This window comes from Poecilia reticulata, linkage group LG14 (genome assembly GCF_000633615.1).
Source record: "Poecilia reticulata strain Guanapo linkage group LG14, Guppy_female_1.0+MT, whole genome shotgun sequence".
Classification (NCBI taxonomy): Eukaryota; Metazoa; Chordata; class Actinopteri; order Cyprinodontiformes; family Poeciliidae; genus Poecilia; species Poecilia reticulata.
The window spans coordinates 22,632,743-22,659,440 of record NC_024344.1 but is presented as its reverse complement, the minus strand read 5'-3'; the positions used below and the strand labels follow the sequence as shown (position 1 = coordinate 22,659,440).

General features: G+C 39.0%; 1 protein-coding gene across 1 annotated transcript in view; it reads right to left on the bottom strand.

The window, feature by feature from the left end:
• Positions 1 to 26,698, bottom strand: part of LOC103476255 (polypeptide N-acetylgalactosaminyltransferase 10) — a 101,316-nt gene that overhangs the window by 21,602 nt on the left and 53,016 nt on the right. The window contains exons 5-6 of the mRNA XM_008428460.2: positions 5,693 to 5,878; positions 565 to 748 (exon numbers count right to left, since the gene is read on the bottom strand). Coding sequence (XP_008426682.1) covers positions 565 to 748; positions 5,693 to 5,878 — 370 coding nt within the window. The remainder of the gene's footprint in view (positions 1 to 564; positions 749 to 5,692; positions 5,879 to 26,698) is intronic.

Sequence of the window (26,698 nt, the reverse complement as noted above, 5' to 3'; positions counted from 1 at the left end):
CACTCAGTAATGATCAAAACAAATTTACATATTTCTGATTAGTCTGACTCCAAGCTAGAACAGTACCTCATAATATATTAAAGTGCATGAAATAAGGAGCTTGAAGTTGTTAGTTTGAACAACTTTGAGTGCAAAAATGTAAAGAAAGCAGAAACCTCCCCATACATCCGCTTTCTGTTTACTGAGCTTTCAGCTGATTTACTGACAAGCTGCAGCAGATTACATTAATAAGCAGCAGGGATTTTTACCTCTCTATTTCTTTGTACAAAAAAAGCAGCATTTTGGCATTTATCCTTTTCCAAAAACCTAAAAAAGCTCAATGCACTTTTGAAAAGGAAAAATGTAAAAGGATTCATCTTCTGATGTGAGCTTCTGGAGCAGTCCTGCACCATGCAGGTGTAACTGTGTACTTGAACAGAGAAAAGCTGACAGAAAACCCAGATGAAAGGCCGCCACCCCCACTTGTCCCACAGATGTATGCATTTGTGACATAATCGGATAATTGTGAAGAATATTTCTATGAAAAAAAACATTGTGAGATGTGTCTAAAATAACTCCACTCACTCGAACGGCTCACTTTGGTCGTGCTTCTGCAGCTGAGGAGGGATGGGGATCCGTTTGTAGTACATTTCCCAGTCAAAAGCCCCTCGCATGGCGTCGCCTGCCTGCGTTTCGTAGCCGAAATTGTCGTGGTCGATGACGTCTATCATTGGGCAAACGATGGTCTTCCTGTTCTGGGCGATTCGGTCTGAGTGGTCAGAGGAGAATGCAGACATGTAGGCAGACAGTTAATAGCAACAGACTGGCTTTTTGCTTTCAGAGCTTTAAGGAACAAAAACAGGCCGGCTCTCTGGGAGCTGATAGAGAGCCATCTCTCTGCTGATTCAAACACCCAAACACAATGAATGCAGTGAGAATAAAGAAGTAAATCTTAAAATAATCAATACTTTCAGAAAGAAAAACAGCCTTTGGTTCATTTATTGTAAATGGTAGACCACAGATCAGAGTGCAACTGCGTTTCCTTTCAGCGTTTTCATATCAAAGAAAAAAAAAAACATCTAGAAGCAGAAAGAAGGTCCACTCACTTTCTAATGAAGCACTTAGGATTACCATGGCCTGGAAAAATCTGAATTCTTGGAAAATAAAAGATGGATGAAGCCTTGAGGTATGAAATGTGTATTCAATGTGACAGGGCCTTAAACTTTCATTCTTTTCCCCCAGAAAACCCAGAATCCTTCAGCGTTTTCTCAGAAAGTTTAGGCTCTCACTATTTTCACATCTTTTTAGCACAACAAAAGATTTTTAAATGTCATATAAAAACAATAAGTTCAAAACAAGTGAGAGCTTGGAAAGTGACAATTTAATGATCAAAGGAAAAACTGGTTTGGATTAAAGAAATTAACAAAACACATTTTAATAAACTCAGATCAAACGGCGCAAATTTCAGCAAATTGTAGTTGTTGACATTAGTGCCTAAAACAGTGTGATGGAATAATCACAATAAATATGAGAAGCTCGGAGTATGAAAGTGTTTATCCTTTGAGCAGTCATAATGTTGCTTTTTATCACTTTAAGTCAACATCTTATAAGCAATAAGTGGATGATCTGACCCACCACCTATTTCGATCAAGTTGAACCATGAGAGTAAAGTTAATTTTGAAATGCACGCCATGAAGCTCAACCTCTAACATGTTAGCTGAGGTCAGTAGAGTCTAACATGAAGATCTTGTCAAACTCATAAATATTAATCCATTTTGAATTAATGACAAGTTACAATTTCCTTCTCTTAGGTGAATGTTGATGTCTTTCCTTTCTGGTCTGATGCTATCACAAACCTGTCTGTTACAAACCATCAAAGTGCCAAAACGTTTACATGCATAATGTAAGAAATATCATCGCAACACATAGCATACATTTTCATTGTTGAAAATAAAATCTGTAAAGCTTTTCCATGAAGCTGGACAAGAAGTTTTAAAAGGTTGATTTCTGACTCAATCCAAATTATACAGAGTCCAAATAAAATTTTAAATCAGTTCAATTCAATGCAGCAGAATAGAGTGAGACGTTGTCAGAATTTCCTGAAGGAATCTAAAAAAGTTCTGGTTTGCGTTGTAGTGTTTCGATGAATAGCTGCAGAGAAGTGTTGTGTGTTCATTAAATTATTTAACCCAGGCTTTTTCTCTAGTCTTATTACAGAGTTCTGTCCCTGCTTTTACTCACCAAAATTTGAAGTTCAATTTAAACATTTCATGAGGGTTAGCACACAGAGACACACACACACGCAAACACACTCACATTACCTTTACTTATTAACCAAACTTGCACAGTTTTGTGAATAAAACAACAAACGTAGAGAAAACATGCAAACTTTGTTCAGCAGGGCATGCAAAGCCAAGACTTGCCCCGGAGAACTTGTTGCTATGAGACAAAAAGAGTTAAACAACTAAGCTACAGTAAGCAGTATAGTTTTCTACCTTTTGTCTTTTTCCATGAGCTCTTTGCAAAATGAAGCGTTAAAAATAGTTTTGTTTGCATATAAAATCTGCAATGAACATGCTTCTCTCATAATTCAATTTGTAAGGGGCATGGCTGCAGAGCTCTTCAGTGAGGTGAATATTTAATAAAATAAAAACAAATGATACACAAACTTAAAAAGTTTTCACAAGAAAGCCAAAGCATATGACAGGGGTAACAAATCAGATTTGCTCTTGCAATTCTCCAAAGACGTCTTAGCACATCTTTGGCAAAAATGGTCAAGATGGTTAACATAACAGTTCTTGGTAATGAACTGCCATTTATCCATCCATTCATCCATTTTCTTACACCCTTGTCCCTTAGTGGGGTCGGGAGGGGTGATGGTGCCTCTCCAGCTAACGTTCCGGGCGAGAGGCGGGGTCACCCTGGACAGGTTGCCACCCTGTCTCAGGGCAACACAGAGACAGACAGGACAAACGGCCATGCACACACACAAATCTAAAGAAAATTTAGAAACCAATTAACCCGACAATCATGTTTTTGGACTGTGGGAGGAACCCGGAGTACCTGGAGAGAACCCATACATGCACAGGGAGAACATGCAAACTTTGTTCAGCAGGGCATGCAAAGCCAAGACTTGCCCCGGAGAACTTGTTGCTATGAGACAAAAAGAGTTAAACAACTAAGCTACAGTAAGCAGTATAGTTTTCTACCTTTTGTCTTTTTCCATGAGCTCTTTGCAAAATGAAGCGTTAAAAATAGTTTTGTTTGCATATAAAATCTGCAATGAACATGCTTCTCTCATAATTCAATTTGTAAGGGGCATGGCTGCAGAGCTCTTCAGTGAGGTGAATATTTAATAAAATAAAAACAAATGATACACAAACTTAAAAAGTTTTCACAAGAAAGCCAAAGCATATGACAGGGGTAACAAATCAGATTTGCTCTTGCAATTCTCCAAAGACGTCTTAGCACATCTTTGGCAAAAATGGTCAAGATGGTTAACATAACAGTTCTTGGTAATGAACTGCCATTTATCCATCCATTCATCCATTTTCTTACACCCTTGTCCCTTAGTGGGGTCGGGAGGGGTGATGGTGCCTCTCCAGCTAACGTTCCGGGCGAGAGGCGGGGTCACCCTGGACAGGTTGCCACCCTGTCTCAGGGCAACACAGAGACAGACAGGACAAACGGCCATGCACACACACAAATCTAAAGAAAATTTAGAAACCAATTAACCCGACAATCATGTTTTTGGACTGTGGGAGGAACCCGGAGTACCTGGAGAGAACCCATACATGCACAGGGAGAACATGTAAACTCCATGCAGAAAGACCCAGGCTGGGAATCGGACCCAGAACCTTCTTGCTGCAAGGCAASAGCTCTACCAACTGTGCTACTGTGCAGCCCAACTGCTATTTACGAGGTGAAATAATGAGAATAATTATTTTAATTCTCATTAATTGCCAAGAATGGTTTTTGACCCTACAATTTTCCATTCTGACAAAAACGTCTTGCCGATAGCCCTCAATCTCCATGTGTCAATAGCTGTGGAAAATTCCACTTTTCATGCAGTATAACATCTGAGGCAACAGGGCCACAGCAGTGCTGTTTTAAAAAAAAAGTTGTACTTGAAGGCATGTGGATTTGCGTGAGAAAACACGCATTGTGTGTGTCTGATTAGGGCGCATGCAGTTGGAAAAAGTGGGATAACTTTGCTGAAACACCTTGTTTGAGCTTCCACGGTGTCTGTAGCGGCCCCGGACTGGAAGCTGTTTATTGTTTTTACCTTGGAATGGCCAACGGCCTGTTATTTCTATATCAATTTGATAAAATAGGAGTTCCCGCACGTCCCATATCYGTGTCCTCTGTTAMCTTTTTCAGCAGTTAAAACAGTTTAATCCGTTGCTAACAAGTCATAACTTGTTTTTCCGAGCCGCCTTCAAMCGCAACATGAAAGCTGAGACGCTCGCACTGGGTTTACACCTGTGAGGCAGCGAAGGAGACCTGCTGCTGCTGCGCAGGTGTGTGTTAGAATCATGGCAGCAACCCAGCAAAACGTAAATAACTGCACAGTTTTTTTCCCCGAACTAACCAACTGAGTTGAGTAAAGCTGTTGGATGCAGGTGATGATAGCTAAAAGATGACTAGCTAATATCAATGCAGCACGTTAAGCTTGTTAACAAGTAGCCTGTATGCTACTGATGTAACTGTTGTCTATCTTCAGCTACGTAGATTCATTTTGTCCCCCCAAAATAAGTTGATGCCCCTCCTGTTAAACTCGTCTGGAGCCGGGGCTGGTCCGTAGTTCTCTAGATAAGAGCGCTGAACAAGCAGCCGTGTATTTTGCCACCTGGGCGGTGCGGAGCGGTGAAGAGACGCTGAGGGAACCGTATCTGATGCAGTATTACAAGTATTTAATTTGAGTCAATAGAAAACGCCTGGTAGCTGATTAAATCCTACTAAAACAACAATTCTTTTACCATAAAATAATTGAAGAAAATTAAAATTGTTTGAATCTTAGTCAACATAAATGCTGCAAAAATGTTAGAAATCCACCAATTAATCAGCCTGAGATCTGCCGATTGCCAAATGATCAGCTCTGATAGAGAGACAGCAAGTTACTTTGAGAAATACCAATATTTCTTATGCCTAATGATTAAAACCATAAAAACAAAGACATTCTACCATATTTAGTCTATAAATAAATCAGCAAAGTATAGGTACTGTGTCATGCACTTTTCTTGGTATTATATTAAGCAGATAGAAGTTATGCTTTGATTAATGAATGGAGGTAAGTCTGGTTCCATCGTCAAAGAAAACCAAACATCGATAACCAAAAAACCTGGTCAGTTCATCTGTAAATAATATGAAAGCTAATAAACACACACAGAGCTCTGACACACACAGAGCCCTCTATATGACATGGATGAGTTTTTTTTTTTTTTATTTGCAAAACTTCACAAAAGACTTGCATTATCTCCCAATGATGTCACAATGCAAAGAAATGTAATACTTCTGCAATGTAAAGCAAAATAAAAGATTTAATAAAATATCCCCCATGTCCCCCAAGAGGTTCTGTACTAATAAAAAGCTAAATCCTTGTTAAGTCATTCAGGTTAGTTGTCCGGCACCCTTCTGAACAGCTATCTTTTGGGTCTTGATTTCTGTACATTGAATTACAGTGATGGTGGTGAAGCTGAGAAGCTTTCCTCACCCAGCAGAGGCGGTAGCCAGTTGACGTTTGCCTCGCAGTGAGAGTCCAGGAAGGTGATGACCTCCCCTGTAGCGGCGGCGGCTCCCAGCAGCCGAGTCCTGATCAGACCCTCCCTCTTCTTTGTCCTCAAGATGCGAACCTTCGGCAGGCGTACCATGTACTCCTCTAGTGCCACTTTGAGGTGCTCTGGAAGAGAAAACATGAGGGCAGAATCATCAGATTAATTCAGATGGCTTCCAGTAAATTAATACCTACTGACACAAAACGAGAGACGCTTTTAAAAGCTGTCCTCGAACATGCCCTCACAAAGCAAGATCAAAAGAAAGCCATTAGGCATTGCTGTGAAGCAAGACATCTGCCTGTGCCACATGCTGCAGACTGAACCCTTCCCCTTTAGGCCTCTATATCATAACACACTCACCATAACTAAGAAAAACTTCTTACTTCGTTTACTGTTCAACACTTTTTCTATCTTTACTGCAGTCATTAGACAGAATGTTAGCCTCAAGAGTCAGAGTCCAACTGTGAGTGATGAAAGAAAGGATTAAATCAACCCCTCCTAACATGTGCGAGCCATAAAGCTCTTGGCAAAAACTACCGCTTCCTTCCTCTAAAAATTATGATGCTCATCATTTTACCAAAATTCATAATGTGCCACCAGGGAATTATAGCTGCTATGTCCTCAGATAATCTCCTCACTTTTCTTTGTCAGAGGGAAGATTACTCAAGTCCACAGAATCATAAAGTTTATTTAAGTCCAACCAACAGCTTGGAGAACAAGACCAAGAGCAAAGGGGGAGCTTCTTTTGCTGAAAAAAATACATCAATCAGTCAAATGAAAACTATAAATGCATGTTTATTTTCCTCAGTATTCAATCAAAGCTGCCTTTGACAGATCAATTCGGTGGCAAATGGAGCTTGTAAATCTTTCTGTTTGAATGTCAATCACATTCTGACGAGTCAATAGAAAGATAAAGTGAAATCTGAGAGCGAGCTTTTATTCACAGTGCGACTGCAGTCATGGCTGTTCCAAAGCTGTCCATACTCATCAAACCAATCTTAACTATTTGGAACTCCATCAACCTGTCCATAACATACATTGTCTGAACCCATGAGATTCCATCCATCATCTGTTTTGCAGCCTCCGTTTCAATCCTCAACATCTTGCTGAAATTAATGTGCCTTTAATTCCATCTTTGTTGGCAAAAGTCTTGATGAGACACCATATGGTACAAACCAACCAGCCAAGAATGCTTTCATACACACACAAGTCTGTTTATCAAATCAGATGCATCTGAAAAAAAAAAAAAGACTTTTCTCCACCTGAAAAATAATTATGTGTCAGCAGAGTCTTATAATCCATCTGTCTCTTGGAAAATAAGCTGTTTAACTGCGTCCAAGGCTGCTCTGGACAGTAATTCAGAGGGAGTAAACATTCATTGCCTTCAAACAGTTAAACTGCCTATAAAAAAAAACATTTTTGAAAAATACACTGGTAATGCTGCTTTATGTATGAGATTTGATCATTTAAATTAGCAGTTCTCAACGTGGGCGGTACCGCCCCCCAGGAGGCGTTCAGAGGACGGCAGGGGGCGCTGGCGGACATTTTTACAAAAGGGGGGCGCTGGGATGCCTGTGGGGGGCGTTTGGTCGAAGGTAAACTTTACACCTTAAATGCACAACAATGCCAGTTTAGACTTTGAGCAACTTGGTAAAACTGTATTGTGTAACATAAAATCATGCTTGGCTGCAACTGTATCGATGGCAGCTCTTCTTCTATTCAGTGTTTGTTAGATTTTGTTAGCTTCTTGGCGCAGCTCCATTCTCCTGCTAGTGGTAGCTAAAATCACGATACCCTCACTGTGTATCCCTCTGAAAAATGAACCCATTTAAATCCCTCCATGGGTGATACCACGATAGAGAGCGTTCATTTTATAGCGTCAACACCGGTGCTGTAAGTGGTCCGATCAGAATCGGCCGATTTTTGTGAGAAAGTGCATGATCGGTGATCGGCGATCATTGGCTCTTGTTGCCGATACCGATCACCTGCATCTCATTTCGCAGCCTGCCTGTGCAGCTGGTCTCCTCTTTCCTTCACACTGCGCAAACGCGCAGCAACAAATCCTAAGTGATGTGGAAATATAACGCACTGAGTGAATGGGGACGTTTGCGTGTTGCGGCGTCAAAATGCATCAACACAACGAAGCTAATACAACATAAAAACAATGCCATACTTGATGGAGTTTGGCTACATCGAGGCTGCAGTAAAAAATACATATGGAGGATCAGATAGCAGGTAAAGCAGCGCACAGCTACAAACACTCACCCGGATTAGCATGATGGTCAGAAAGTTAAACGAATAACCCGCAAAATTATTTAAGTCTTTGAGCTGCGATGTAAGACGCTGGTTCTGCTCTCGCAATTGAACCGCTGCTACGCGCTACAGGTAGTAATATTTCACAGACGGAGCACCGCTTCTGCTCCACCTGATAGTGACTCTCACACCAAACCTCTGTTTAAAGCTGCAGCATCTAACCTAAAAAATACATTTTACATACGTATTAAAACTTTCGCTGTCCTAACATGAGACAGATAATCTCTAAAAAAATAATCGATCTCCTCCCTGCTCTGCATAATTACTCCGCTCAGTCAGAAACAGCCATTCAGAACTAGCAGTAATCAGTTAGCCGCCATGCTATCAGGAAGTTTTCATTTAGTAACTCTGGATTGTTTATTGAAATGGAACCTGTATTTGCCTTTGAATGTTAAGTTTAATACTTGAATTTTTTTTGGCAATGTTGAGAGGTTTTATTTTGGCTCTTTGCCTTATTTAGCCTCTTCAGAGCCTTCATATGTTATCAGTCTGTCAAAGATAGTATTACCGATAGCAGTACAATATGCACAATGCCTGTTTTGTTTAGTTTTCTTCTTGGAAAAAGTTATTAAAAACAAGTTTTTGTCTAAATTAAGGTGAATTCATGGTTCCTTTTTCCACATAATGTAACCGGTAGTGTTTATGATTAAAAAAAAAAGAATAATAATTATGCGATCGGCCCTCATGGCTGATCGGTATCGGTAGGAAAAAACCTGATCGGCACATCTCTACAAATAATCTTTTAAAACCTGTTGCCTGATAGTTTAACTCATATGACACAAAAAAGAGTCTTCTTGTTTTGTGTCATTGAATACAGGTTCTTTAAGAGTTTTTGTGGCCATCTCCAGTGGTTACTAGCGAGGCGGTGTAAACCCTGAACAGGTCACCAGTCTATCACAGGACGACATCAAGAGAGACAGGACAAACATCCATGCACACACAGACACCTAAGGGCAATTAAGAGAGACCAATTAACCAAATATTCTTGTTTTCGAACCATGGCAGAAAGTACCCAGAGAGAACCCACACATTTACAAACAAAACATTCAAACTTCATAAAGAAATACCCCAGAGTAGGGATGCAAACAATTAACAGACTTATGGTTAATTGTTGATTCATGGTTTATTAGACTAAAATGAATTCCAATATTAACTAATAACATTAATAACATCGGTTTAGACCTTTTTCAGTGTTGTAGTGTGGCTGCCATTCAGAAGAAGACGCCACTGGCCATCCTTAAGTGGAGCGAGTTGATACAGAAATAAAGATGGTGGGGCATTCCTTCCTGCTTTGCCATATTTTATCAATACGTCAAAGCTTATTGTAAGAAAACCACAATTTCCAGTTTATTCAGTTAATATGGAATAAAACTGACAAAACATTTGTTAAAATAGAGCTTTTTTACATGTATCCTTTCACATCTAAAGTGTTAATGCACTGAGCCCCTTCGCAGTTGGAAAAAAAAGTAAAAAACATTTACCGGTACCCATAATATTTAATTATTTTTTTTTTTGCATCCAAATCCAACTTCCTGTATGATGTACCCATTTTATAGATAACTTTCTTTTAGTGAATGAGTTCAGGAGTCCAAGACCTGCTGAGGTTTGTTGTAGATGGAGATGAATCCAAAACACCCTTAACAATCAGTAATTCCTTCTTGGAATGCTCACTCCTTCTTATGTTCCTCACTTCAACACATGTTCCTCCAAAGCAGCACTGTGTGGGTTTTAATAGTGCAATTGTCAACCTTTCCTACTCAAATCATAATAAAGACAAGCTTCCATATCCATTAATTTTGTCAATAACTTTGTAACTGTTCACCATGGTGAAGCATCATGTGTGATTAACTACAGTCTGTTTATTCAAACGTTGATATGAAACCAAGGACAAACAACTCAAATCCAAGTTCATTAATGATGTGATTCATTCATTTAAATAAGATGGTACTGTCTTTGCCTTTACAGTAAAATATGATTGAAGCTAAAACTATATTTTTTAAAATAGTTCTGAGAAAAAAATAAATGTATCTCTACATGGCTTTTTTCTTATTTTGGTATTTACTTTCCTCTTTAATATCTTCTGCAGATCCAAGCTTCACATTTTTTAAATCTTTTGAAGAGAACTTATGGGAGGCTTAATGTTTGTTTGCTTAATTGTGTCTCTTTCCGTGGCTGAGTCAATGGCAAGGCTTTTGTTAAACATGTATTTGGTTCCTCAATGTTTCGGCTGAAATATAGAAGTACTTCTGGACCAATATTTGTGGAATTAGCCGTTTTTTCCCCTGCTAGTAAACTGTTCAACTCTTGGCTCGATGGCATAGATAGAGCCAGAAAATGAGCATTAGCAATGACAATTTCCCATATAAAGTATATAAAGTACTTCAGTGTTTTGGTGCGACATCCTTTTCTCCCCCAACAACAACAACACAATTCTCATTCTGTGCATCTGGGTTTTGCTGTGTCCTTTTCCTGGGCTACTACTTTCTTTCCTAACTGTTACTAGCTCTGCTTTTTTTTTTTTTTTTGGTATTTCTTTTCAGAAACTACCAATAGCTCAGTACTAAGGTGTTCCTTTAAGTTTAAGGTCTTCTTCCTGACCCATACTGAGGCCTGGCTCTTATATGGGTTTAATATTTTCAAAAATGAACAGTTCCTTTCCACGGTCACCATATGCTTGCCAAGAATGATACTGCTACAAAGTCTATGAGTAAATACAGTGTGCTGGGATTCAATTGGTATGTTTTGTTCAACTGATTTGGACTAAATTGTTTTAAAAACCAAGACTGAACTGAATTAATTAGATCTGAATTTGACTATCATTGATTGTGTATGAATGATTTGGACCAATTTGAACTGGATCCCCAGGCTGACAGACAAAAGCAGGAAGAAGAGCAGCCAAAACCACAATGATCCACTCTGGCTAACCTCCATTCTTCTTTCTCTTCTGCCTCCTGAAAATTATTTAATGACCCTCAGTAAATGACAGCCCTTCTCCTCGAGTCAAACAGGCCGCAGATCAAAAGCGTTCAGACAAGAGTTGGTCCAGTCAGATGTTATTAAAGCTTAGCAAAGTGAATTAGAAGAGAACAGTAATCAGGACCTGACTGAGGGATCCTGTCCATCAAACTACCACACTGTCACAAATACCTCTACTGGTTACGCTTGATGGTCTCTTATGGGATTGGGTCTGTCCTGAGAGGTCTTTAATTAAAATCAATTACATGAGCAATATAAACAGATTTGCTTGAAAACCGAGAAACATTCATTATCACAGTGATTATAAAACCTGTTTATGACATCAAGGTTTCAGCTTTAGGCTGTTCAACTATCATTAAATGCTTGTTAATGTTGAAAACAGAGCGTCCAGTTCTACAGGATTATATTGTAATGAGAAACAGCAGATAATAGTTTACTTAGAATTTGGACAGTTATATTAAAGAGCACCTTGAGTCACTCTCCTTGGACCTAAGATGTGTTGTATAATCACATTCAAGTACTGTTACAAAGCACAAGAGAAGGGTACTGTTTCTAGCAATTTGGCTCAACAACACTGAAAGATGCTGGAAGGATGGTTTGCAATAACATCTCTTTTCAGCTTTGATCAGCTGTTGGTCTCTTTAATGGAATCAAGTAAGGCTGCACAACATATCGCACATTTGTTTTCACTGCAACATCACTTGCAGTACAATTAATGTTGGCTATTTCTCTCAGTAGGAAGCATTCAGACTTTGTATGTCTGTACTATATTTGGTGTAATTTGCTCAATGCAGGTTACAGAGGTGATAAGGTGATTCAGTCATCAAAAAATCACAAGAAAGTTGTTTCTATGCCAAAACAGCAGATGAACGACAGAGGTCTTTTTGATAAACCTAGTTGAGATTAAATTATTGAATTTTCACCTCACACCACCAATTATCTGGGGCATATGTTTGCTATGAACCCAAAGCAGAAAAACATTACCACTGTTTAATCATCTTACCCCAAGTCGTGTGGTTATGGAACCATTCACCGATACTAATGCATAATACAAGTTTGCCTTATATTATACTGAATTCTTCAACTTTCACATATTTTTTTATGTCACAAACTATGTATTGTATTTGTATTTTATGTGATTGAACCAGAAAAAGCAGTGATTTTTTTTGTGAAGTGGAGGAAAACGAAGCATGGGTTAGCTGTGAGTGGTTTAACAGATTATTGAGTCAGAGGACAGGCTCTTCACAGACACTCTCCACTTTGTGTAGCGCCATCTCATGAAATCCCAAAGAAACACATTGAGGTCAGTGGTTGTAATATTTAAAAAATGGGAAGGTGCAAGAATACTTTTGAACCAGTTGGTTTCTGAAACATCATGGCACTGTTAAAAAACCCTTAATTTGATTACCTTCCAACACTTTGTCAGCATTTTTAAAGAAAATTTAAAGTAATGTTTGAGAATGTTGCTCAAATTAAAACTTTAATTGAAAATGATCATTCCCCCCCCCCCATTTTCTTGTATTGAAAAGAACAAACTGACAGGTTTTGGTCCACGTTGTTCCTTATGAAGAAAGTATTTTGGCAGTTGGAGCAGAAGGAATGGTTACTCTGACTCAACCTACAACTACTCTGGTAAAAAAGGGATCCAACAGACAAACTTTTGTCCCTGTACCAAATTATTGGAAAAATAGCAAAACCTTTGGTTTTTGCCAATTTAATTTGGTTTAAAATTAAAATACTTTAAACTTTGTAACAACTTAAATTGCATTTGCTAAATGATGGGTGAAGGATAACTCTATCCATAAAACTCGTATTACTGAAAAGTGACAAAGAATATTTTGCAAAATAACTATAAATTAATTATGCACCAAGTTTTGTAACAAGAGGAAATTGTCCAGTTAGGAAAAAATTTGGTGCACATGTACAAAAACAATACAGATACTGAATGATTTAATATGAGAACACACATGGATGAGGGGCATAAGTGTTGGTAAGAGTCAAATAATGTGTCAGTAGAGCAACATACTCAGAAGGTCACCAGACTCCAAGGCATTTTTATTAGCATTTACATTTTGGGTTGGCATGAGGTTAGGTGATCATATCGTCCACCTTGTCCAGTATGCAGACATCATGGTTTTTCATCTCAGTTTTTCGAAAATCAGGTCCATTGTGTTGAAAGAAGTATGCTTCATATGCAAGACAACGGCCTGATACAACCATCCAAACTAAGCTAAATTTAAATGAAACTGTTTCTGCTGAGTGGGTAACATCTTGTTGAACCTTTGTTGTCAGCCAGTGACCTTATTTTACATATTTCATGAATAAAACTAAAACTGTGACCCGACTGAACTTAATTTTAAAAGTGTTTGTACCCAACATCTACCCAGAAACGGTGAAAGTTCACTATCACCTTAAAAAAACCTTCAACTTCACATATTTAACATCCCATCAACTCGTTGCAGCTTTAAAGTGCTGCTATTATGACATTGAAATAATGTCTAAGGGGCTCCACAGGGTTAGTGTCACACCAAGACGGGCCTTCACCTTCATAACATGGCAATAAATCAGCCCATTAGCTATTAACCATTAGGAAATTGATTCAAGCTCAACTTTTACCCTCCATGGGTAGATTCTTACGAAACATTTCCTAATGACAGGCGGGAAGATTAAACAGCGAACATTTGCGTTGCATGTAAAGCCGATTCAGGAAATGATTGGGGAGCACGAAAGGTTGCGGTGTCTAATTATGAACGGTTAATTTGACTGGAATAAATTGGAATAAGGCTTGTCTAGTTTACAAAAAAACTGTCGAGGCAATAAATCACTTTAATGAGAAGCGGCTGATTTTGGCATGCATATCAGTCACTGTTTGAATGCAGAATCGAGAACACAAGGAGGAATCGGACATCAGTGACATCCAGGTCACTGCCAACACCCAAATGTCCACTATTATCCCTCAGTTTCTCCAGCAAGGACCCATTTACTGAAAAGTGTAGTCACAGTTATAATTTTACCATGCATATATTAAAAATTTATTGCACCTGCAACAAGTTCACTTAGACTTTTCATTTATAGATGCAATCATCATGCCCTGCAGAATAGTTTTTAGCCCTTCTTGGTTGATGCAAGGAGGTGCGAAGGGGGATTTAGATTCAATTAAGCTGAAATTACAGTGGAACCAATACTCTATCCAAATCACCTTTCCAAGGTGCCTGGATTGCTTCCCAGAAGCTTTGGCAAGGTATGCGAGAAGCCAAGCTTCCAGTTTATTGCTCCAAAACATTCAGCTGCTCCTGCACACTCCATCACACATCCCCCTGTTCTGCCGAATGCCAGGCTCCAAGCATGTGGAGCTGCTTTTTAACAACTGTCATTAAAAGGAAGAAAAAGGGATGCCAGGCAGTTTGAGGACTTTTTTTCCCCTCGATACAGACAAACACTTCCCGCATTACACCAAAAGCACATCCCTTATGCAGCTACCAACCCTGTCCGGAGTGATGTATTACATACATGTGCCTCACCGTCGCATCACAAAATGATTAATCTGATAAGCAGGAAAGGAGGGCAGGAGGTTTCATGTCTCTGTGTGCATTCACAGCACCAGCACCTGCAGCAAAGGAGTGCTGTTCTTCAAACCTAATTGTCCATTTTTAGTCTTTGGACTAATCAGATTTGACTGAACTTCAGAATTTAGATACTTTTGTTTATTTTAACCAGTTACATCAAGCCTTTACAGGCTCCTTTTCTATATGTGTAATGTATATCTGACTAGGAATCCATTGTGCACTTATCAATCTAATGAAGAATGTAACCACTATATGGTTTTAGATCTGTGCATCAATATGTTTACCTCTGAAGGGGATCTCAGGAAAGCCTCTCTCTTCTCTGTTTGTTTTAAGTGTAATTGCTCTCATGGGGAAAACATGATAAATATGTGTGAATTGATACATTTAGGGAGAAGCTCTTGTTCTGACAGCAGTTTAATGGTTTGGATGTTTGGGGGTCCACTAACGGTGCTCTATGAAGACAGTAAGGTTTGACCAAAACTACGAGCAAAACAAAGTTAAATACCAGAACAGAATTGGAAAAAAAACAAAAGACATCTAGGAAGTCTGACAATAGAACAAAGCAAGGGCTACACAAGGTGGAAAAAGTGACATGACAGAGGAAAAAGCAACTAAACGGCCTTCATAAAACCAGTAACAAGAGACATAGTGACTGTTAGTCATCGCTAACACGACAGCACTGATATTGTGTTCGGTCAAAATCAACAGAAAACATCCCGTCAAGCAGCCACTGCTGTCGCCAGCTGTAAAAATATCCCTTAGGGTATTGTTAGTCCTCGAGAGTCATTTTCAGTGTGAACAGCCGTCTGCCAAGTTATAACAGAGAGTTCAAGTTTTCTCATTGATACTGCTGGAAACCTCGGCTGAAAGAGGACAAAAATTAAAAGCAACCAGATCTGCAAATCATTTTTCACAGCAGGTTTTATTTTGTTCTGAAAGTCAACTACCAGACTTTGCATGTGATTCCCTTTTAATTATTTAGTGCAATTCTTTGTAGTTTAGTCTGTCATCTTCAGATTCTGCAGTAGCGAGAAAACGGCCACTAAAATTAGACTTTTCTAATTCAGATTCAACGTTTTTCTAAAGTTTTGTAGATAATGAAAAAAAATATAACTTAACAGTTGGAAACAAACTTTATATGATACTGTTTCCAAGATTTTCAGACTTGGAAATCATTTAAATCCTAGACTTTTCCAAGACGTTGTAGAAAACAAGACACTACATATTAATGCTAAGGCAGATTCCTTTGTCTTCACACACAGCATCAGTTGCTCATCTCCCAGACTTGTCCCCAAGGTGAAGCCAGCTGGGTAAGTCGAAACAGAAATGCATAACACAGACGTCGCTCTTGCTACTTTTGATTCCTCAAACATGTCGCTGTAGTTTCTGATCTTGAAAGGCAGAGGAAGCTTGTGAAAAAAGGGTTGGAAATAAGCAACCAAACCAAAGCTAGGGTTCAGGATCGGTCTTGTCTACAGAAAGATTCTTTTCATTTGTGTTAAAGCGTTTAGTTGTTCTCTGAATCCACCCACATCGTAATGATCAAACATCTGTACCGGGTATTGAGGGATTCATGAGGAAAATAAATGCCAACTTTTAATTTACTTTGGATAAATTTTTTCTGCTTAGTTGTAATTGGTACAAGCTATAAAACTTTGATTCTCCTGTCTATTGATTCTCTGTAGGAGGTGTGCGTTTTTTTTTGTTCGCCCACTCATTCTTCCACCCTCCTCATCTCTTCTTGGTGTCCTGGAATCAATAGGTAATTGTAGTTTAAGATCCACACAGCATTTTGGAAACTGGGACATTTTTATTGTTGAGCCCAAGATCAGGGAAGCTGTAAATAAAACAAAACAAAGCAGAGAAGCTAAAGCAGAGCGCAGAAGGCGAATTAAAGAAAGAAAAGTGGCCACAGAAACAAGGGACACAGAGGCTCTGTGACCATTAACACCAATTTTCATTCATCAAGGCCATCCGCTGTCTGCAGATCAGTAGACGGCTCATGCAGCAAGCACAACCCCAACATCCATCCTGAATAATAAAACACCGGTTTCCATCTGACTCAAATCGGTGCATTCAGCTGACATGCAACTATTTTCTAACGATTCTTCCCGGTTCCAATTTACCAAACAGCTAAAGTGGCCCCTGTGTTCTCCAGGGAAAGCTATTTAAAAAGAAGAACAGCCCAGACATCCTCCCTGTCTCTTCAGTCATCCATCTTATAATTCTCCTCTCTTATTTTCATGAACGTATATTTACAGTTTTGGTATTAGGATTGCTCCAATTAAGCATGAAGAAGGTCACTTGTTTCTGTTGTAAAATGCTGGTGGCACTCCTCGGAGAGCAGCTCCACTTTTGATATAACCAGAAACAATAATACTAATTATTTTTTATGCAACCAAAACAGAACACTGTAACATGACAGGCATCCTCCATCCCTCTGTTAATCTCCGTTTGCATGTTTGGACACTTACAGTTGCTAATAAAGTCAGATGCCCCACAGAGTGGAGCAGCTCTGATCTCCAAATGCACTTTAATTAAAAGGGTAAAAAACAAAATAACTTGTTAAACATGTTAGCATGTTTTCCCATGTAGACCACTGGCTTTCACTCTGGTGCTAAAAATATGGCTTTAGATGAGAAAAATCAATTCAGGAAACACAATTAAATCACAATTTGTCTGAAGATGATCCATATGTCCTAGTATAGTAATAAGAAACACAATTTAAATCACATGTGAATAAGTTTGTTCACACAATGTGATCAAAAAACAAGTCGCGTCATCCTCCTCCTACCACTTCCTGTCATCTTTGTCTTTTCTACCAGTCGTAGCATTCTGTTGTTGATCATGTGACTCGTGTGATTTGAAAAAAAGTGTTTCCATTGCAGTTTTGTGAAATAAACTAATTCTTATACGGCCAAAAATTCCCCTCATTCTACTAGTACAAATATGTTTTTTTTTAGAAATTGCAGTGTTTCCATTAAGCAAATTTATTTCACCGGTTAAATAGCACCCCAATAATATTTAAATTAATAATATTTTAATATTATCCAAACTACCATGTAATTTCCTCAGGATCAAAAAAGCACCACCTAACTTGTAGTTGGGAAATACTGGCAAGTGCTTTTTTAAAAATATTTTATGACAGAAAGGCATATTATGGTGAACTTTAAAATATTTATTAATGTATTTATTTTGAGAATTATCACATTTAAACTTCAGTTGAAATAACTGAAATAATTATTTTGGAACTTAGATAATCAATATTTTGTCTAGTTAATCACATTAATCTACTTTAATGATTTAAAGGTAAAAACGAAAAACCTAAATGTGATCAGTTAAAAGAAAATGCAGACAATAACTGAACATAAGCATTCAATAAGTGAGTATAGTTAGTATATTAGATTCTGTCTCAAACATTTGTGAGGCATTTGTGTTGACTGATCCAAAAATGTGAAACTTAATGGAAACAATGGAGGAAGAAAAGCCAAGCACATAACTGGAAAGTGTTTTTTTTTCATCTTTTTTTTTTTAAACAGTTTAAAGAAATTCAGAGGGGAAGTTTCTGACCACATTATACAAATCAGCACAACAGATTTAATCTCCCTCAGCTTGTATATGTATCACCACTCACAATCAGTCGACTAAAAGCAATTTACCGAGAACCAAACGCATTCAGTTCAAGCCTAATTAGAGTAAATAAACTAATTTAAACACAATTATTGTCTAATGTGATTAAATTCACCTGCAATTAAAACAACAGATTAAGCAGGACTTTGTATGGGAAGGTTAAAGGAGGACAGCACAGATGAAGCAAATCGTTAATAAATGTGTTTTTAGTCAAAATTCTCAAAGGAATTCAATCAAATTTCAAACCATTTAGTTGGTCACTGACCTGAATGATATGATGTCTAAGATACCAACAAATGTCTAAGGAGAAAACATCTTGGAGAAGCAATATTGACGTTTTATAGGTTTTCAGTGTTTAATGAAATTACAAATCATAATAGTAATGCCATCGGCTACAGACCGACTGCTGTACCACGAGTAGAGCTGAAACAATTAATCGGCTTTATCGGGATTATGCAATTATTGAAATAATCGTCAGCTAATTTAATAATCAATTAGCTTCATTCCTCAGAGCAGGAATATATACAAAATATATAAATTTTACATTTAAGATATAAGAAAACCTTTTTTGTGTGTCAATTTGTTTAACCCAGAACTCCTCAAGTAGCACAGTTTTAGCTTCATGAGGTTTAAAATATTTTAAAACAAACAAAAAAAGAAAGAAAAAAAAAGAAAACCAAGAAGAAAGGGATACGCTTTTCACATTGTGAGGTTAGAAGTAGGGGTGAACCAATTTATCAGCCAGATGATTTTCCTTAATTTCAGGAGCTCTGTTACTGGCTGATACTTAAAATGTGAAGCAGATCTTATCCACCGATCTTATCTACCTCAGCAAAGATCTAAAATCAACCACTGTCCCCTTCTAAGTATTTTTTAACTATAAATGTTTTAACAATTGTTGTATTATTGCATTTTAGGCAATAAAATCAAAAAATTTACAAAAAAATAAAAATAAATGATTAGTATATTTTCATGCATTTCAAATACTGTACAAAAAAGCTTGAATGGTTAGATGAAAAATCTGCAGAATGTGCCATTTTTTTTATCCAATGAATTGATTAATCATCAGAATAATTACTAACATAACTGGCTAGGCCAGCCCTAACCATTTAGATAAAAACCTACATTTTGTAATGTTTTTTCCATCTCTTTCTTTTAAAATCAATTCAGGAATGTTAATCTATTTTGCATGTCTTTTCATCGTCCTTCACCACATCCTGGTGTTTGCATCCTTCACTGGGACACAGGAGGTCCCTTGTTGAGTCGCCACCTGAATGCGTTTCAGCTGCTGCGCGGCCCAGACACGGCCTTCTGCTGTTCTGAGGTGTGTCCGCCCGGCTGTATTCCATTTCGGCGCAGTCACATAATGGAGCGTGTACTTGCTCACCTACATGGTCGGACATGCAGATGACAGATGGCGAGCGAAGAAATCCGTGGAGAAAGTAGTCCATTAGCCGAGCTAACCTTGAAAGTATCGGGGAGGTTGGGAAGCCAGAGCGAGCCAGCTCTCCCCTGCAGGGAGAGTGAGAGCTGAACATCCTCCCTGCACGGGCTGCGGAAATTCAATTACAGCCTAATGAAGAGTGAGCTGACCTCCCTGCACCATCACCACCACCCTGCAGCCTCCCTCCTCTCATCCCTCTCACCCAGCTGAAGCTCATTATTTACTGTAGCTGGGCAGGTTAGCATGGCAACCTGATTTCACTGGAGCCAGATCTGTCCGCAGAGCATCTGTGTCCCGTGACCTAACCCCATTTGTGTTGGACCACATTCATCTTATTCAGTTTTATTTTAGTCCTCTTTATTATGTGTGACCAACTTCGTTCTTTCATTTTAACAGATGGAGGCCAAAATTATTGTCAGATCTGTCACTCATACTCATGGCAGCCGGCAGCTTTTTTTTCTCGGTTTAATTCAATATAGAAAAATATGATCAGATTTAAAGTCAATGACACAAAGTCCAATGTATTTTGGTTTGCATCCATTAACACCCAGTTTAATTCAGGTCAATAACTTCCAATTCATTCCAAATGTAATGCAATTTAATTACTTTAGAATAAAAAAGCAATAATTTACCATCATCCCTTTGCTTTAACTTGTTCTACCTCAAAATAGTTCAGAGCAATTCATGTCCAAGTATTGCTAATGAAAAAATAAATAAATAAATAAAATAAAACATTCCACTGGTCAATTTCATTCAGGTTATTTTATTAATAAATTGCCTAATTTATTAAGAACTTCTCAGACTTAATTAGAGACAAGTGTCTGCTGTGTTGAACTCATTCAGACACTGGGATCTTTGGTCTGGTGGTGCCACAATTCAACCAAAGAAACTGAATTTATTATTCATTTATTTAATAAAAATAATAATAAGCAAAACATTGATGCAGCTGTGGAGTAGTGGATAGTCACAATAAGGGGGAAAAAAAAAAAGTCAATTTGTCCGACTTCATTCTAATAAACTCCAGTATAGTCAAGCTTTAATGAAACTAAAATACCTTTAAAATATTATACACATGCTTCAATGACCTGAATTATCCGACAGCAACCCACCAACTCATGACCACTGTGAACGTCTTAGTGGATCCTCTTTGAAATTTAAAAAGCATGGCTATGAATAAAATTTGTACATTTCTGTATCTCATTACGTCCTTCAGGTCCTTCTGGCAGCTGGATCAGACTCCAGTGTCAACCCCTGACCCTGAATAGACAAAACAAGGCTGCATAATTGAATATGTCACATGGGAAAATAGTCCCAGGTCTTGATGAGTGGCGGTGAAAAGGCCAAGGCGGCAGTGCAGATGCTGACCTGCATCCATGTGAAGGAAACAGGATGATGTTCTGACAGAACCTTGAATAAGTTCACCCTCACATCTTGTGACTCTCCCTAGGTGTTGCTGAAAAATAGTTTTCTGCCCTCGTTTAGACTGTATATTATTTATTTCTAGGAATACAACAAATTCCTAAAAATAAGTAACACATATAGACCCGTACCAAAGCAATCCCTCTCCGTCACTCTTTAATTCCCAAAGAGTCTAACTCGATTTCTCTACAGAGACAGGTAATTCCCATGTTTCAGCTTATTTTGCTGCGCACTGGAGATTTCTGTGCTGCTACATTTGTGCAGAGCATTTCCAGACTTGTCCAGTGACGGCACGCAGCTGCGTCCAGTGATCACACAGAGACACGTGCTATATCAACAAAAAGAGCCCTTTCACATCGACCTGGCAAACGCAGCAGTTTGCCTGGCTGTGCAGCAGGACGTTGTTCATTCCTGACAAACCATAAAAACATAGATTCAAAGCTCACATGAAGTAAATAAATAAAAAAAATAAATGAATTAATCTAAAATGTTCAAATATACTTTTTAAATTGGTGATGAATTTTGGTTACTTTCAATAATAATGACAATAATAATGACTGATATATATACATGTATCAGTGACGTGCGGTCAGGGTAGGCAGGTGAGGCAGAGCCTCACCTGTCATCATCGAAAAATAGTAATAAAATCATTTATATTGCTATTTTCAGCTTATAGTTTGTACTATAAAGCAGTGGTCCCCAACCTTTTTATTACCGCTGACCGGTCAAGACTTGGAAATTTTCCTGCATGTCAGTGTTCCCGCTAAAGCCTGAATATACCCAATTAGGGTTGGGTTGCCTTTCCCTTTTTATCGCAGCCTGTGGGGTTTTCCCTGACTGGGAACGAGAATACAACCTGTTGAATGTGACAGGTAGCCAATCAGAAAGCGCGGTGACGTAAGAACAGAGGGGAATCCCAAACAGCGGATATATCGCACAACTGAGAATCCGGTGGGTATCGGAGATGATATGTGGAAATGTTTATTATTATATGTAAAGGTCATTATTATATATTATTATGTTTTATTCAGTTAAAAATGTTAACTATGAAAAAACATGGTCACCTCCAAATCATAGTGCAGCAAATAGAGCGGCTGCTCCCGCCTTTTCTTTTTGTTACATCTTTTATTTCTTAAAATGACTCCACAAACTATCACTATTCTTTCTACATCGTCATCCGTGTTTGGTTATTCTAAATTCCCGCTATGTTGGGGGTTTTACTGGATTATCCTCTGGAATCGGGATGTTTGTTACTGGAATCGGTTCGTGTTGCTCCTGCCTTGGAGACACGAACCGATCAAACCTGTTGGACTTTTATCAGCTCTGTGGTCACAGAGGTTTAGAGAATCGGCCGACAATTCTTAAATCTTGCCGTCTAAACCAGACTTAATACTCACAAGCTCTACTCATCTACTCTCGACCAAATGCTCGCTGACGAACATTTTACTTTTGTGAAAATTTTAACTCACGATAATGACTAACGGGAGCCCTGAGCTTGTTTCTCTTGTCACTCCCAATGACACATGAAGTGTTACTTATATCCACAGCCTGCTTGATCTCTACGTGGCGAAGCAGGTTGAATTTTCATTACCTCATTTGCAGCCGGTCGCCGCATGAAGTTTCATTACCTCATTAGCAGCCGGTCGCCGCATGTTACGCAGAGCGGGTTTGTAATGTGGGACTCACCTACCGGTCCGGGATAAATCCATTATCCTGTCTCTTCTCTGGGCCTTTTCCCCTTTGCAAAGAAACTTTCCAAAGACATTTGATCCGTTTCTTACTCATTTTGCTGCTTGTGGGCTCAATGTTGGCCCGCAAGTAACCGAGAGAATCCGGTTAAATAATTTTCAAAATAAAAGATCCTCCAGACTCAAATAATACATAAAACAGAAATATTTAATTATTTCTTGCGCTGCCCGATACCAATTGGTCCAAGGACCGGTACCGGTCCACGGACCGGGGGTTGGGGACCACTGCTATAAAGTACCTATTTTTTACTTAGCTTAACCAATTCTGATGATTTTTTTTTTCAAAATCGCTGGATTTTCGTATTTTCCCATTCAAATGCTCAGAAGTGAAGCCGGTGAGGCAGCAGCGAGTTGAGCCTCACCTGGGATTACGCAACCTCTAGCTAACTGCACTGGCTGCCATTCTATGAGAGCATGCTCGTCCTGTCTGTACGCCGGCAATAAAATGGCTGGACTACCTTTGAGGGGGCAAAATTTAAAATGTGTGCACACACATCTATCTATCTATACAGGGTTTCCCCCAGTGTATTATAAGCCTGGCGGCCCGCCATGCTTTACTAGCCCCGCCGCCCGGCTAAGCGTTGTTTATGTTTCCAGGGAAAAAAAAAAAAAAAAAAGCTTTTTTTTTTTTTAAACCGGGCTGCAAGCGTCTCTGTTGCACTGAGCATTTCACTAGCAGAGCAGATTTATTCCTAAATGATAGGTTTATAGTTTATGCATTTAAACCCGACAGCGCGCGGATCAATCACACAGCTGGCGCCTCTGCGCTTTGCCTTAGTGGGATCGCGCTCGCCTCCTATCACTCAAACTGGACACAGGCTGACCTGTATGGATGTTTACATCAACTTACTGTGATGAATTATGATCCTTTGGAGAACTCTGGGTAAGAGTTTAAAACCCGCCGCGTTATCTCTGGTTGCGTAGCTCTATGTGAACCGCAGGAATAACTCGGCGAATTCAGAGGTTCGCGTTGTGGAGCGGTGAGAATGATTTATCTTTGTGAACGAACAATTATATGCGGCGTTTACATCTCAACACGCTGCCCAGCGTGTGGCTCTGTGTCTGTCTTCTCTGTAAAGTTTATGTCTGTGGCCCCGTTTGGCCGGAGTGTTTGTGGATAACGACCAGCGCTAACCTCAGGTGCAGCCCGGTGAGGAGCTTTCGCGCTCTCCAGTCTGTAACGCATCACGCTGATTTTATATTATTTTATTTTATTTTTTTGTATTATTTTTCCGGTTACACGATGCATCAAACCATATCAAATGCGTTGTCTACTTAGAGTTAATGCACTCGGCCGCACTGAGATCTGAGAAACTCGTCCAGAAACTCGACCAACAAAACAGTTTCTGTGACTCAACAGTTAAAAACTCAACAGACACGAAATGAAAGAGCTACTGAAGCCACATTAGCAGCACTGAATTAAATATCTTGTTTGTTGCGCATCTCTGCGCAGTGCAGCGGATTACCTCATCATGGAGGGCCGGTCCAAGGCTGTTTAAGGTCTTGAGCAGACTTTGTCTTAGGGGCCCTTCTTGCTGCTAAAACATCAGCACCTCTAACAGCTTCTGTGTTAGATTTAGTGAAATATACACTCTAAAAAGTGTTTTTTTTTTTGTTTTTTTTTTAAATAACAAAAGTTGTTTCTTTTTGTTCATCTGATGAGCTAATTTCTGAATATTAAATCAGATGATCTGTTCAGTTACTTTAGTAAACTTTTCACCAAATACTTTTCCTTGTATTAATTATAGATCAAAAGATCTTGCCACGTTAGCGTATTACTTTGTGTTTCTCGAATGTTGTTCTTTGTGCTCATTTCATTTCTTAGCTTTTCTTGGTTTGTGATGTCCTCTTCAGTTTTTCTCTGCCTCCAGGCTCTGTTGCATCTATTCTCACCTGTTCCATTTACTTGATTATTCCCATGTGTTTCACCTGATCTGCCTCTCATGTGTGCTCTTGATTCTTCACTGTTCGGCGCCGGATTCTTCGTTTTCATGCCCAGATGCACATCTATTTCCTCGCTCTGTTCCATATGCTGTTTTTCCCGTTGTGCTTATTAAATTTCATGCCTCTCATCAGCGACTGTCTCGGGATCAGTCCTAGACAGTCGCTGAAGGTTGAAGGTTCACCACAAAGGTTGACAGGTTGTGTGTGCGAGCGGAGCGTTGCAGGATGGGAGCGGAAATGTGTGTCTTTAATGTTGTTGGTTTTATTTATTTATTTTTGCACAAAGCGCAGCTGTAGGGGGAGCACAATGATGGGGAAACGCAGACTAATATAACACCTGTTACAACACCGGAAAAATGCCTCGGTACGCACCGAACTCTGGAAAGAAAAAGTCCTGGAACGGTGAGGGGTTATGTGTACCGGTGCATGCTGACCCACTTAAAGCAGTGTGTGTAGCAACTGAGTATAGGCCTGTTACGATAACAAATTTTGCTGAGCGATTGTCTAAAAAAATTATTGCGATAAACGATAATATTGTTTCGATACCTTTTGACACTGATTTAATGGAAATGACTAATAATGCATGCAATTTCCTGCCATAGACAGATAGCTACACTTTATTTTCAAAAGAACACATAACACTGGAACTGATAAACTAAATAAACAAAACAACCAAAAATAAAATGGATTCTCAGTCTTCATTAACAAAAAACGTACTTGAATAAAAAGTTAAGATAAATCCAAAATGGAAATAAATACTGCATTCAACCAAAAGAGTGGAAAATATGAAGTCTGTATACTATATTGCCCTTCAGTAATCACTAGATTTAAATAGAAAAAACGGGCAAATCCGACTACCTAATGCAGTAGTTCACACTACACCATTTTTTGCCCCTATTTTCCAATCTTAGATCGATGGCTGATCTAAGATCATCGCTGGTGATTTCGTAACCGATCATCCTGCAGTGTGATTTTGATCGTCGTGGCCGCTTCGATCTAAATCAGGGGTTTCCCCCGACTGAGAGCTTAACGCTGAATGTGGCAGGTAGCCAATCAGAAGGCGCGGATTCTCCTCTGCGCTTTCTGGGGGGAAATTAGGAAGGGGAATCCCAAGCAGCTGACACGGCGCAACCCGAAGTCCAGCGGACATTGGAGATTTTATGCGGAAACAATATTTATTTAACATTTCGTGCAAAGAATATGGAAATGACAAGGAGAGGAATTGGAGCTAAATCCGGTAACTTTTCAGCTGCTCTTCGATAATGTGACATAAATAGGTTATAACGATTTTCATTCAGTCAGGACTTTACGCTGAATCTAGTCACATTAATCACAGGTAGATTCTAATAAAGCATTGATTAATACCTGATATTAAAATTAGTTAACTGGACTTGTAGCCATTATTTTGGGCTACAAGTCCAAAATAATGGCTGTGTGGCTGAACACCACACAGCACAATCGAACCCGATCGAACCGTTATACCTAGGATTTCTGTCGGCTAATGTGTCTCAGGTTTTGAAAATAGGCCGACAACTCGTGTCGTGTGCGCTGGACATTACACTAAGGAAATGAGGAAGGGAGGGTCAGTGGAGAGCAACGGAGCTGAGCCTTTTTTCATTCAGTGTCATCAAGAGAAAGAATAAAAGGCAGGAAGAGACGATGAAGCCGATCATTAAAATGAGGTCGATAGGTTTAATTTATCGTGCGATTAATTGATTTATCGTTTATTGCGACAGGCCTAACAGAGTTACATTTGCTAACAATTTAGGAGTGTTTGATTGAAGTACAGTGGGGCAAAAAAGTATTTAGTCAGCCACCAATTGTGCAAGTTCTCCCACTTAAAAAAATGAGAGAGGCCTGTAATTTTCATCATAGATGTACCTCAACTATGAGAGACAAAAGGAG